Raw genomic sequence first — 13742 nt, 5'->3', positions numbered from 1 at the left:
ACTGAGGCTTTGGAGCTGAGGTTGCTATTGGGATTTAGTTTCAAATTGGTAAAAGGGACTTTAACCCTGACCTGAGTTGCACACAATGTAATCAAAACATTCTGCACATGTAGAGCCGAGGAGACCGACTGTTTCCCAGCGCAAGTTCGGTAAGAATTGCCATCGTGTTCCACAATGCACTAGCCCAAATGTTTGGTAATTGTGAATCTAATTCTCGTGCACCACCTGACTTATTGACTCAGTCAGTCAGACAACCTCTGCGGATAGAGAAACCCGACAATGTTTCAATAGAACTGGCGAATAAAGGGTTGCTGACTCTAAACGTTGCCTGATTTCTTATGAATGCTGTTTATCTGATGCCCTGTGTCTCTGATGCTGTTGCAAGTCATTTTCCATTGCATCTGTGCATGCTTGTACTTGTGGGTATGAAAATTAACTCGACTTTTATTTTGGTTTCTTTTTTTATGGACGCTGCCTGCCTCACTGAGTTTTCCCAGTATTTCTTCGGATTTTGTAAGGTTTAGGTAAATTATAAGTTTACGAGACAATGTTCTAGCAGCGGGGAGAGGGCGCTTTGCTTCCCTGTAATGATGGGTGATGTTACCCAGCGGGCCAAACGCGCTGGAAAGTGCTCCGTTTCAACGGCGAGACGGGGCATTGAGCATGTTGGGAAGGCAGGGGGTTGCGGTGCAGTGTGGGTGGAAGCCCCAGGGCTACAGAGAGGCGGCGGGAGCCGATGTGGAGGTGACCGGGGGCAGGAGCGCGGAGCCGGGAGTGGAGGGACGGGGCTGTGGCGTGGGAGGGCAGGGCAGGGATCGGGATCGGCACCCGCACCCAGACGACAGAGTCTGCGAGAGCTGATGTGGGCGTGACCTGGGTGGAGGGACCAGAGACCCGGGCTGTGTCGGTGGGTCTGGGGTATGTAGCGGGGACTGAGCAGGGACCGGGGGAGGAAGGAGGCTTGGTACCGTGGGGAGGGTGCGGGTTTCTGGATCGCCGCCATCCCGGCTGGAACTGATGTGGAGATGACCGGAGGGAGTGGTAGGGGAACGCAGGCCCTACCACAAGGGTGGGGAGCCGGGGTCTGCCCGGCCATGTAGGTCGGGATTCATCCCCAGCCGTACTGGACGGGGAGCAGATAGGGAGGTGACTGGCTCATTTGGACCGGGAAGAGGGCACCGTGTCCCGGTACCGGGCGGAATGCGTCGGACTCCTCGCGGCCAGGGCGATCTCGGGTATGCAGCCGCCTGGGCGGGTGGACGGGGTCATTCCCCGGTGCCGGGGCTGTAGTCCACCTCCCTCAACCGGCATTCAAGAGTGCGAACCCTCGCAAGGCGACAGGCCCCGGTGGGGTACCTGGCAGGGCTTTGAAAACCTGCGCCAACCAACTGGCGGGGTTATTCAAAGACATTTCAATCTCTCATTGCTGCAGACGGATATTCCCTCCTGCTTCAAGAGGGCAACAGTCATACCAGTGCCCAAGAAGAGCAGGGTAAGCTACCTTAATGACTGTCGTCCAGTAGCCCTCTTGTCTACTGTGATGGTGTTTTGAGAGGTTGTTCATGGCCAGAATTAACTCCTGTCTCAGCAAGGACCTGCAGTTTGCCTGTACGGCAATGGATCTACAGCGGGTGCGATCTCATTGGCTCTTCATGCGGCCTTGTATCACACTGACAACACTAATACATGTCAGGCTGCTGCTTATTGACTACAGCTCACCCCTACAGATCCGATCAAACACCCTGTGAAACCTAGGCCTCTGTAACTGGATCCTTGACTTCCTCACCAGAAGACCCCCAGTCAGTGCAGATCGGAAATGACATCTGCACTTTGCTGATAATCAACTCTGGCACACCTCAAGGATGTGTACGTAGCCCACTGCTCTACTCTCTCTACTCCCTTGACTGTGTGGCTAGGCACAGCTCAAATGCCATCTATAAATCTGCTGACGACACAACTATTGTTGGAAGAATTTCAGATGATGACTAGAAGGCATACAGGAGCAAGACAGATCAGCTAGTCGCAGTAACAACCTTGCATTCAACATCAGTAAGGCCAGAGAGCTGAATGTGGACTTCAGAAAGGGGAAGATGAGGGAACACACACCAGTGCTCATTGAGGGATCAGAAGTGGAGAGAGTGTGCAATCTCAAGTTCCTGAGCATCAATATCTCTGAAGATCCATCCTGGGCCCAACGTATGGATGCAGCTACAAAGAAGGCACTACAGCGGCTATATTTCATTAGGAGTTTGAGGAGATTTGGTTTGACACCAAAGACACTAGGAAATTTCTACAGATGTACCGTGGAGAGCATTCTGACTGGCTGCATCACCGTCTGGTATGGGGCGGGGGGGGGTGGTCACTGCACAGGATCAAAATAAGCCGCAGAAAGTTGCAAATGCGGTCAGTTTCATCGTGGATGGCGATTAACGTATAGATATGTATATATTTACTGTAATTCAGAGTTTTTATTATTTATTGCATTGTACTGCTGCTACATTACAACACATTTCATGACATATGCTGCTGATATTAAACCTCATTCTGATACTGATCTCTTTTCTGGTGAGCTATCACTCTCCCTACCCTCCCAATATTTCCGTGGGATTCGGTCTCTGCTCCTTTCCTCCAGCCCCTCGGGAGGGTGATGACTGGAGTGATGGGTGCCCGGTTTACACTTCACCCACCCTTGTGGAGAATGGCCGGGTCTAAGATCTTCCTCTGTGGAAATTACCCGTGGTGTTCCCCCTGCACTACCACAGAGCCTGTGCCTCGCATGTTCTTAAGTGGGAGTGACTGAACTTGTTATCCTCTTTTCCATCTGGGTTTGTCTTGCCACTCATACACTCCTGCATGTGGTGTGTCTGTGTGTGCGCACACTAGGGTCACCGCATGCACATGGTTATTGGGTGGGTGGGCAGGGAGAATCACCATGGAATACTTGCTCCTGCTGATCATCCAGTGTTATACAAGGCCTTGTCCAGATCCCAGCACAGGACTGCTGCTTGAGCAATGGTAATGTGTTGAAACCAAGTTTATTGAGTCACAGAGCCAGAGCACAGCACAGAAACAGGCCCTTCAGCCCTTCTAGTCCTTGCCAACCATTAATCTGCCCAGTCCCATCAACCTGCAGCTAGACCATAGCCTCCATACCCCTCCTACCTATGTACCTGTCCAAATTTCTCTTAAGTCAAGCCCGCATCCACCACTTGTGCTGGCTGCTCATTCCACACTTTCACCAGCGAGTTAAGAAGATCATGTTCTTCAGTGCCCTACTGCTCATCGCGTAAGACCTACCCTGGTTGGCCCTCCCAAAGTGCAACACCTCACACGTGTCTGCATTAATTTCCATCTGCCATTTTTTAGCCTATTTTTCCAGTTTCTCTGGATCCTGCAGTAAGCTTTGATAGTCTTCTTCGCTGTCTACTACACCCCCACCCTTGGTGTCATATACAGATTTGCTGATCTAGTTTATCACATTATCATCCAGATCGTTGATGGAGATGACAAACCACAACGAACCCAGCACCGGTCCCTGTGGCACATCACTAGTCACAGGCCTCCAATCAGAGAAGCAACCATCTACAACCACTCTCTGGCTTCTGCACAGCCAATGTCTAATCCAATTTACTACCTCATCTTGAACGCCAAGCGACTGAACCTTCTCGACCAACCTCTCATGTGGACCTTGTCAAAGGCCTTGTTAAAGTCCTTGCAGATAAAATCCACTGCCTTGCCTTCATCAACTTTCCTGATAACTTCCTTGAAAAACTCTAAAATAGACATGACCACAGTCACATTCACCATCCCTAATCAGTCCCTGTCTCAAATACTTATATATCTGCTTCCTTAGAATATCTTCAAATAACCTTCTCATTACTGATGTCAGGCTCACTGGCTTATGACTTCTTGGCTTATTCTGAGAGCCTTTCTTAAACAACAGAACTCCATTAACTATCCTCCAATCCTCGGTACCTCACCGGTGGCTAATGATGTTTTAAATATCTCTGCTAGGGCCCTTGCAGTTTCTGCACAAGCCTCCCAACAGTGTCCAAGGGAACACCCTGTCAGGCCCTGAGGATTTATTTACCCCAATTTGCTCCAAGAAAACAAACGCTTCCTCCTAAAAAAAAGGATTTGAAAGGGTTAAATCCTGAGCAGGGCTTACGGGGACTAGGGTGGTGATCTGATGGGGACAGTTGGACGCAGCTGGATTCTGGGTATTTGAAAGATTTGATTAGATAGGTCTAGGGTTTGGAACTGTAGATGTGCCCAGCAGAGGGTGTTGGGCAACACTCAATCATGAAGAGTATGGGGAAGCAGAACTCCCTTTCCTCTTCACCCGTCCCCCCTCACCTCAAGAATCTCTGACCAAAGATCTGACGCATGCTTTGTAGGGGTTAAGGAGTGACAGACTTGCGGGGCTAAATAATAGAACGGTATAGTACAGGAACTGTCCCTCAGGCCCACAATGTTGTGCTGAACTAATTCAATTAGTAACTAAATGCCCAATGAAAACCTTCTGCCAATGCAATGTCCTGTCCATTCATGTGTCTATTAAGCACTTCTATTGCATCTACCTCTGCCACCGCCTCTGGGAGCACTTTGCAGGCACCCACACTCTCTGAATAGAAAAAAATGACCTACGTCTTTCTCTCACCTTAAATGCATAATATTAGACATTTTCACTATCCCCCCCACTCCCCTTTACCACCTTCTCTAAAACAATGAAACCCTGGAACATTAAGCATCCATTCCTGCCCCCTTCTCAATCAAGTTTCTCAAGGCAACAACACAGTTTCACGCAACGCACATAAAAAATGCTGGTGAACGCAGCAGGCTAGGCAGCGTCTATAGGAAGAGGTACAGTCGACATTTTGGGCCGAGACCCTTCGTCAGGACTAACTGAAGGAAGAGCAATTTTTATATGTGTTGCTTGAATTTCCAGCATCTGCAGATTTCCTAGTGTTTGCGTTTTTAAATACAGTTTCACGTACTGATTCATGCTCGTCACCCTTAACCTTAATACAAATAGCATTAAAATACATACACTTCAACCCATCTGCTGTTGTGTCTATCACCTTGCTCTGCCTGTTCGTACTGGGAATGACACTGCCTTCTTCTCAACCTCTCTGCTCTCTGACCAGCTGCTCTGTTCCCATTCCGCTATTGAACTAGTTTAAGCCCTCCCAAGTAGGATGAGTGCCTTCTGTTGTCAAAGTTTTCTTGGGAGCCAGATGAATATATGCAGGGATATCTGTTGTACTGGTTTACCTCTGATGATGTTGAATCACCACACCAGATATCCATGCGTCCATCCTCTGGAATCCAGTGGCATTAGACAGGAGCTTGCAAAGGTTGATGAGGAGAAGCTGTTGGTGTTGTCTACGTGGATTTTAGCTGGATGCTTGACAAAGTTCATCATGGGAGGCTTGTCCGGAAGACAAGGATACACGGGATCAATGGTGAATTGGCTGTTTGGATTCAGAATAGGCTTGCCCATGGAAGGCAGAGGAGGGGTTGATGGGCGGTCTTAATCTTGCTGGAGGTTTGTAACTAGTGGTGTTCCACAGAGATCCGACCTGAGATCTTTGCAACTTCTATACAGTATATGGAAATGACTGAGTAGGTTAGTAAGTTTGCAGACAACATGAAGCTTGGTGGTGTTGTCGATAGTGTAGAAAACGGGCAAAGGATAGTTCAGTTGCAGATATGGAAGTAGAAATGGCAAATGGAGTTTAACCAGGCCAAATGTGAAGGGTAACGCAAACAACCCTGACGAAGGGTCTCGGCCTGAAACGTCGACTGTACCCCTTCCTAGAGATGCTGCCTGGCCTGCTGCGTTCACCAGCAACTTTGATGTGTGTTGCTCAAATGTGAAGGGTTACACTTTTAGAGAGCAAATGCTAAAGGACAGTACGCTGTTAAAGGCAGGATGCTGAACAGCCTTAAGTCAATGGCTCCTTGGAAGTGACTACTTGGCAATTTCTTCCACAGTAATTTGTGACAGGTTCACGACCCTCTGCCTAAATAATTTTCTTGAACTTGTGCAGTCCCTCTGGCGAAGCTGCTCCCATGGTGCTGTCAGCGACCGCAATCCAGGTTTTGGGCCCAGCAACAAATGAAGTAAAACAGGATGGTGAATGATTGGAGGGGTGGTTGCAGCTAATGTTTGTTCTGAACAGTTGTTGCCCCTATCTTTGCTGATGGTTTTCCTGGGTTCACGAGGCGATGTGGGCATTGCTGGGGGGAGTGACTGCAATGCAGTTTGTAAATGCTCAACACTGGAGCCAAGCACCAGTACAGTAGGGAGAATAAATACAGTGCTATTGGGTTAGGGTGCAGATTGTTTTTATTGTGTTTTTCCTTTTAGTTTTATCTTTCTTTAGGTTTGTACATGTTTTATAATCACCTGTTTGTAAACGTTTAGTAACTTGTAGTATATTTGGCTTTATTCATTTCTAATTTCTTTGTCTGCTTAGCTGAAGTGTAACTCAGTCAGTGCCTGTATGCAGGTTCTCTATCTAATCAAAGGGAGAACATGTGCTCAGATTCCTTTGTCACTTCTTTCCCTGCCTTGTTTCCTGGTACAGGCTGAACTGATCTGATGAACACCTAATAAAACAGCTGTAATCATGAGATTTTACCCTCTTTCTTGACTTCCAAAGAACCTTTGGACAACATGATCTTCAGATCTAACAACTTAGTATCATGAGCAGCATAGTAAAGAGATTAGGAGTGGGAAGAATTCTGGATGGGATAAGTGCATGCAAGAGGTATTGCACTTTGGGAGGACAAACCACGGTAGGACTCGTACAGTGAATGGTGGGGCACTGAGGAATGTGATAGAACAGATGGATCTGAGAATACAGATCCATAATTCCTTGAAAGTTGTAATTAGGGTCTTAAAGAGCTCTTGGCACATTGGCCTTTATAAATCAAGACTATTGAGTACAGGAGTTTTAATTTTATGTTGACATTGTATATGACTGGTGAGGCCAAACTTGGACTAGTGTGTGCACTTCTGGTCATCTACCTATAGGAAAGATGACAAAAAGATTGAAAGAGTACAGAGAAAATTTACAAGGATTTTGTTGGGACTTGAGGATCTGAGTTATATGGAAAGGTTAAACAGGACATTTTCCCTCTGGAGTGTAGGAGGACGAGCGGCGATTTGGTGGAGGTAGATCTTCATTGGTTGGGACTTATTGGTGTCTGGCTGTATGAATGTTTGGTTAGGTGACTTTTGGAGCATTCTGACCACTCTGCATTATGGGAAGGATGAATATTTTAGAATCAGGTTTATTATCACTGTCATTTGTGGTGAAATGTGTTATCATTGTCAGATGTGGTGAAATGTGTTGTTTTGTGGCAGCAGTACAGTGCTAGACATAAAAATATTACTATGTTAGAAAACAATGTAGTGTTCATAGGTTTGTGTAGCAGACCGATCAGAAATCTGATCACAGAGAGAAGGAAGCTGTTCCTAAAATATTAATCACTAATGAGAAGTCGGAGCAGGAGACAGCCATTTGGCCTGTCTGACTTGCTCTGCCATTCAATAAGATCACGGCCCATATGGCCATGAACTGCGTTCCACCTAGCTGCCCTGTCTTTGTAATCCCTCATTCCTCTGTTCTGCAAACATCTCATTTAGTTGAGTGCCTCTTCAGGCTCCGGTACTTCCTCCCCGATGGTAGTTATGAGAAGAGGGAATGTGCGAGGTGACGAGGGTCCTTAATGATGGATGCTGCCTTTTTGAGGCGTCGCCTGTTGAAGATGTCGTTGATGGAGGGGAGGGTTGTGCCTGTGATAGAGCTGGCTGAGGCCACAACTCTCTGCAGCCTCTTTCAACAGTGAGCATTGGAGCCTCCACACCAGGCAGTGATACATCCAGTCAGAATGGTCTCCACCATCCATCTGTAGACATTTATGACTCATCAAACTCTTAATGAAGTAGAGCTGCTGGCATGTTTTGTTCATGATTGCATCAATATGTTGGGACCAGGAAAGATTTTCTGAGAAGCTAACACCCAGGAAAGGTGGACTATAGGGAAAGGAAGAACGTAAGCCATTTAGTTACTCGCCACTCACTTTATCTTCGTGGCAGTTGTGACTGGAGCAGAACTTTGTGCAGTCACCAGTGACTCTGTGATGGAAGGTTTGTTGGCGAAGCGGCTTGAAGATGGCTGTGAGGGTCGAGGATACTGCCCTGACGTTCTGGGCCCGGGCTGTCTGACAGCCTAGCTGTGAACACGTTGGAACATCTTTCCTGTTGATGGGTTTACCTTCGCTCTTCAATGTCTCTGTTGGCTCATCCCTGGAAATGTATCAGATAAGAAAAGAGCAGACAGTGCTGAAGGGAAATTAAATGTCTCAAAATCAGCAGAATAAACGAGCATTGCTTAAACATCTATCATCAACTCAAAGTCCTTCCAATATTTATTGAGTTTCACTAGTAACAGTGAAATTATGTGGCAGTTGAAATGGCTCCAACGTGGGGCCAGAGGCAGTTTCACTGATTGTTGTTTCTGTGACCTTTTGCAGGAGGTACAGACAGACAGATGTCTCATACTGCCCTGTCGGAGGGTAAACCGGACTCCCTGGACTCCTGTCAGCTGGACCGTACCCTAGGCGAACCCAGGGCTGCGCCAGAATGTGACCCGGACCCAACTCGGGAGTCAGTGCCGCCCGCGTCAGAGCCAGGCCCATACTGCTGCACGGAGTGCGGCCTCTCGTTCCGCCAGCGCAGCGACCTTCAGCAGCATGGCCGGGCGCACAGCGATGGGGGGCCATTCCCGTGCCCGGTATGTGGCCGCCGCTTCTCCCGTCCCTCCGCCATGCGAGCGCACGGGCGCATCCACACCGCCGAGCGGCCCTACCACTGTCCGCACTGCGCCAAGGCTTTCAAGAGCTCCTCCAACCTGGCCAAGCACCGGCGCATCCACGGCAGCGAGCGCCGCTTTGAGTGCGAGCGCTGTGCGCGCCGCTTCCTGCACCCCCACCACCTGGCTGCGCACCGGCGCACGCACGCACGCCCCCCGCCGCCGCCACCGCCCTGCGGCCTGTGCGGCCTACAGCTGCCCACCTCCGTCCTCCTCACCCGCCACCTGCGCTCGCACGCCGGACAGAAGCTTTGCAAGTGCAGTGCCTGCGGCCAGGCCTTCTTCGACTGCCGCCAACTGGAGGAACACCAGCGCCGCGACTGCGGGGGCATAGTGCCGGGGGAGGGGGGAGACCCAGGCACCAGCGGGCCGGTGTACGAGTGCGGTGAGTGCGGCCGCGCCTTTAAGCTGGCTCGCTTTCTGGAGTCGCACCAGCGCCGGCATGCCGGGCCGTGGCCCCACCGCTGCGCCGAGTGCGGCAAGGCCTTCAAACAGTACTCCTCGCTGTCCAAGCACCGGGCGTTGCACTCGGGCACCGAGCCCTATCGCTGCTCCGTCTGCGCCCGCGCCTTCCGGCTGGCGCACAACCTGGCCGTGCACGAGCGCACGCACACCGCTGAGCGGCCCTACCGCTGCCCAGTGTGCGCGGCCGGCTTCCGCCAGCGTTCCACCCTGGTCAAGCACCAGCGCACACACACCGGCGAGCGGCCCTACGCCTGCCCGCTCTGCGGCAAGGCTTTCCGCCAGTCCTCGGCGCTGGCCGTGCACCGGCGTACGCACTCGGCCGAGCGACCTTACCGCTGCCCGCAGTGCGGCAAGGGCTTCAAGAGCGCCTCTAACCTGCTGGGTCACCGGCGTATCCACCTTCGCTGACCACCCGGGAATGCCCCTTCTTCCATCCCTGCCCTAAATGCCCTTCCCCCCCATACCACCAGCCAGTGCCCCTTCTGCTCTCTCTATTCCTGCCCCAAGAGACCCTCCCCAACTCTACAACGCCAGCCTGTGTTCATCCCCCACCCCTCCGCTTGACCCCCATGCACTTGCCCCATCTCCCCACTCAAACCCCATTCCCCTCCCTCCGCATATCCCTGCCATCTCACTCAACTCCAACTCTGAGAGCCCTCTCCTCCAGCACCCCTACCTCCTCACTCATCCACACGAGAGACCCCCACCTCCCATCCTGTGTTCCCTATTTCTCTTTCCGCAAACACTCTTTCTTTTCTCCGCACTGTGCCCCCTCATTCTCCCTCTCTTCCCCTCATCTGGCCCCTCTCACACTCACATTCCCCTTCTCCCCTCACCGACCATCCCCTCCCCCACCCTCTTTCTCTGCCCCTCACCTCCTTTCTCCCTCACCTCCCTCTCCCACTCACCCACTCGCCTTCTCTCTCAGTCTTTCTCCTAAATAGCTACCTGATTCATCACCTGCCACCCTGAGAGTTTCCCTTTCCCCTTCTTCCCCCAAATGCTCCCTCCCTAACCTGTGCCTCCTTCCTCCTCCCCACAAATGGCCGTTCACCTTCATCCCCAGGCCCCCTCTCTCCCTGCCCTCTTCACTCTTGCCCCAAGAGCTGACTGCTCCATCCCAATTGCCAGTTTCTTCACCTGGAGACCTCGATCGTATTTCACCATCAGGTTTAGTGTGGTTGTATGTGGGTTCCTCATGCAGGAAGGAGGCAACTATGGCGGAAGTCATGGAGGTGGTTTCCCAGAAATGAGTGGTTTGGTTGGGAAGCTGGGCTTGTTCTTTGACCGGAGATTCATAACCTCATGGACATTTTTCAGAGATTAAGTAGGAACTGATTTCAGCTGCAGAAGAGTTGCTGAATGCAGGCACTGGATTTAACGTAAATGGGAATGGAACAGAATATGGAGATGTGTTGTAGGAATTTGAAATGCGTGTCCTGAAAGGGCTGAGATTTTCAAAAGGGGTTAGGTAATAATCAGACCACAACTGGGCTGAGATTTTCGAAGGGGTTAGGTAATAATCGGACCACAACTGGGCTGAGATTTTCAAAGCGGGTTAGGTAATAATCAGAGCACAACTGGGTAGCACAGTGTAGAGAGCAGTCCAAGTGTAGAAAGTGAGGGATTTCTGCTCCAATATTGGGATGATGAAAGTTGGGATTATTTGCCTTGGAGCAAAGGCTGAGAGGAGGTTTGAGGTGGGATCATGTGGAGATTTCAGATCAAGTAAATGCAGAGGGGTTGTCAGGATCTTCAAATGGGAATTGACTGAAGTTATGGTAGAAGATATGGGGAATAGGATTGGTAGGACTGAGAATGCATACCTCCAAGGTGTGAATGATTTCCCACTACTCTGTGCTTTCATTTACAGGGAAAGGGTGGGGTAGAATTTATTGGAATTGCCTTCATAGGCTCAATGGGCCAAATGGCTATTTGTGAGTTACTCATCCTCCCTCAAAACCTCCAGTTCCCAATAGAAGGGGCTTCATTCTGTTGAATGAGCTGGTGTTGAAAGATCAGACCAGCAGGTGGGAGCTGGAGCCTTGGGACAGCGAGGGGTGAAGAACAGGCTAGGTTTCATTTGAACCCGTTGGCTGGTTGGGACAAAGGCAGCAATGTTGCTGTCCATTAGGGAGGGAAGATTTGAGTGTGAGGAGAGTTGGGGCATGAGGAGGTGCTGAAATGATAGTTGGGACATGAGAAGATTCTGAAATGACAGCTGGTATATTTGCACTCAGCTCCTCTGGGGTAGGATGGGGTGAGCAGGGTCATCGCGACTGAGCAACACTGATAAGTGACGGTACTGCACTGCCTTGACCCACCAAAACTGCGGAAGGCCCCACTTCCCGTTGAAGATGTGCCAACAACTGGCCAGGGCATTGGATGGATGAGGCAGATGATTAGCTGAAGCCAGTGGGATCTCTCCCACTGGACAGAATGCCGCTGGCCTGAAGCTCGTTTTAAAGGTGTGATACGTCCTGTTGGAGTCTTGCTCTTGAAAATTACCACCTGCTCCTCTACAGGGAGTGCCGTTGTCCGAGTTGTGTGACTTCTGGTGGCCAGATGAATCCTTGGTGTTCATTGCACTCCTGCAATAAAGCAAGATGTGAACTGTTTTCAGCCTGGTGTCTTCCCTCTCATTTCCTCAAACAAACTGCTCCAAAACAAAACAAAACACAAGAGATTCTACAGATGGCAGAAATCCAGAGTAACACACACACACAAAATGTTGGTGGTACTCAGCAGATGGGGCAGCATATATGTAAAAAGATAAACAATTGACCCTTTGGGCTGAGACTATCCATCAGGGTTGCAAAAGAATTTTTATTTACAAAGCCCCAGTGCACCTGGAGCCAACAGCATAGTTTGTGACTCACTTATTGTAAGTCATGGGTGATTAATGACAACTCACCTGCTATTGCCTCATATCCCTCAAATACCATTGATTTTTGTTAATGAAGGTAATGTTTTTAAAATTAAACCCCTGAGCAGCAACTGCCTCGTGTGAGAAAGCTTTGAACATCTACAGCCTTTGGACAGGACACTTCCCCTAACATCTCCCCTATTCAGAAAGTCAGAAGGCATGGGATCCAGGGAAGTTTGGCCAGGTGGATTCAGAATTGGCTTGCCTGCAGAAGGCAGAGGGTCGTGGTGGAGGGAGTACATGCAGGTTGGAGGATTGTGACTAGTGGTGTCCCACAAGGATCTGTTCTGGGACCTCTACTTTTCGTGATTTTTATTAACGACCTGAATGTGGAGGTAGAAGACTGGGTTGTCAAATTTGCAGAGGACACAAAGGTTGGTGGTGTTGTAGATAGTGTAGAGGATTGTCAAAGATTGCAGAGAGACATTGATAAGATGCAGAAGTGGGCTGAGAAGTGGCAGATGGAGTTCAACCCGGAGAAGTGTGAGGTGGTACACTTTGGAAGGACAAACTCCAAGGCAGAGTACAAAGTAAATGGCAGGATACTCGATAGTGTGGAGCAGCAGAGGGATCTCGGGGTACATGTCCACAGATCCCTGAAAGTTGCCTCACAGGTGGATAGGGTAGTTAAGAAAGCTTATGGGGTGTTAGCTTTCATAAGTCGATGGATAGAGTTTAAGAGTCGTGATGTAATGATGCAGCTCTATCAAACTCTGGTTAGGCCACACTTGGAGTACTGTGTCCAGTTCTGGTCGCCTCACTATAGGAAGGATGTGGAAGCATTGGAAAGGGTACAGAGGAGATTTACCAGGATGCTGCCTGGTTTAGAGAGTATGCATTATAATCAGAGATTAAGGGAGCTAGGGCTTTACTCTTTGGAGAGAAGGAGGATGAGAGGAGACATGATAGAGGTGTACAAGATAATAAGAGGAATAGATAGAGTGGATAGCTAGCGCCTCTTCCCCAGGGCACCATTGCTCAATAAAAGAGGACATGGTTTTAAGGTAAGGGGTGGGAAGTTCAAGGGGGATATTAGAGGAAGGTTTTTTACTCAGAGAGTGGTTGATGCATGGAATGCACTGCCTGAGTCAGTGGTGGAGGCAGGTACACTAGTGAAGTTTAAGAGACTACTAGACAGGTATATGGAGGAATTTAAGGTGGGGGCTTATATGGGAGGCAGGGTTTGAGGGTGTGCACAACATTGTGGGCCGAAGGGCCTGTACTGTACTGTACTATTCTATGTTTTGTGTTCTAAAAGACAACACCTCTGACCCTGCTCTAGTACTGGTGCTGGCACCATCAGCCATGTTGGGTCGGTGACATTGGAACTTGGCCCCACAACCTTGCAGCAGTTAGTGAGCCCCATCTCACAGCTGCCGAAGCAGGACAGAGAGCTGAATTGACTCAGGGGAGGTCAGCGTTGGCTGGGATTGCCTCACCACTTGTAATGTCTCCTCATTTTTCTT

General features: G+C 49.8%; 1 protein-coding gene across 1 annotated transcript; it reads left to right on the top strand.

Annotated features, from left to right (window-relative positions):
- The first annotated feature begins 681 nt into the window (after positions 1-681).
- Positions 682-11968, top strand: LOC140207491 (uncharacterized). The gene is made up of 2 exons (XM_072276018.1): positions 682-744; positions 8548-11968. Exon 2 carries the CDS (start codon positions 8565-8567, stop codon positions 9756-9758), a length of 1194 nt encoding a protein of 397 aa, XP_072132119.1. The 5' UTR covers positions 682-744; positions 8548-8564; the 3' UTR covers positions 9759-11968.
- The last annotated feature ends 1774 nt before the right edge of the window (positions 11969-13742 follow it).

The sequence above is a fragment of the Mobula birostris genome, chromosome 2, assembly GCF_030028105.1.
Source record: "Mobula birostris isolate sMobBir1 chromosome 2, sMobBir1.hap1, whole genome shotgun sequence".
Lineage (NCBI taxonomy): Eukaryota > Metazoa > Chordata > Chondrichthyes > Myliobatiformes > Myliobatidae > Mobula > Mobula birostris.
The sequence above is the reverse complement of the archived record's forward strand: the minus strand, read 5'-3'. Positions and strand labels throughout refer to the sequence as shown.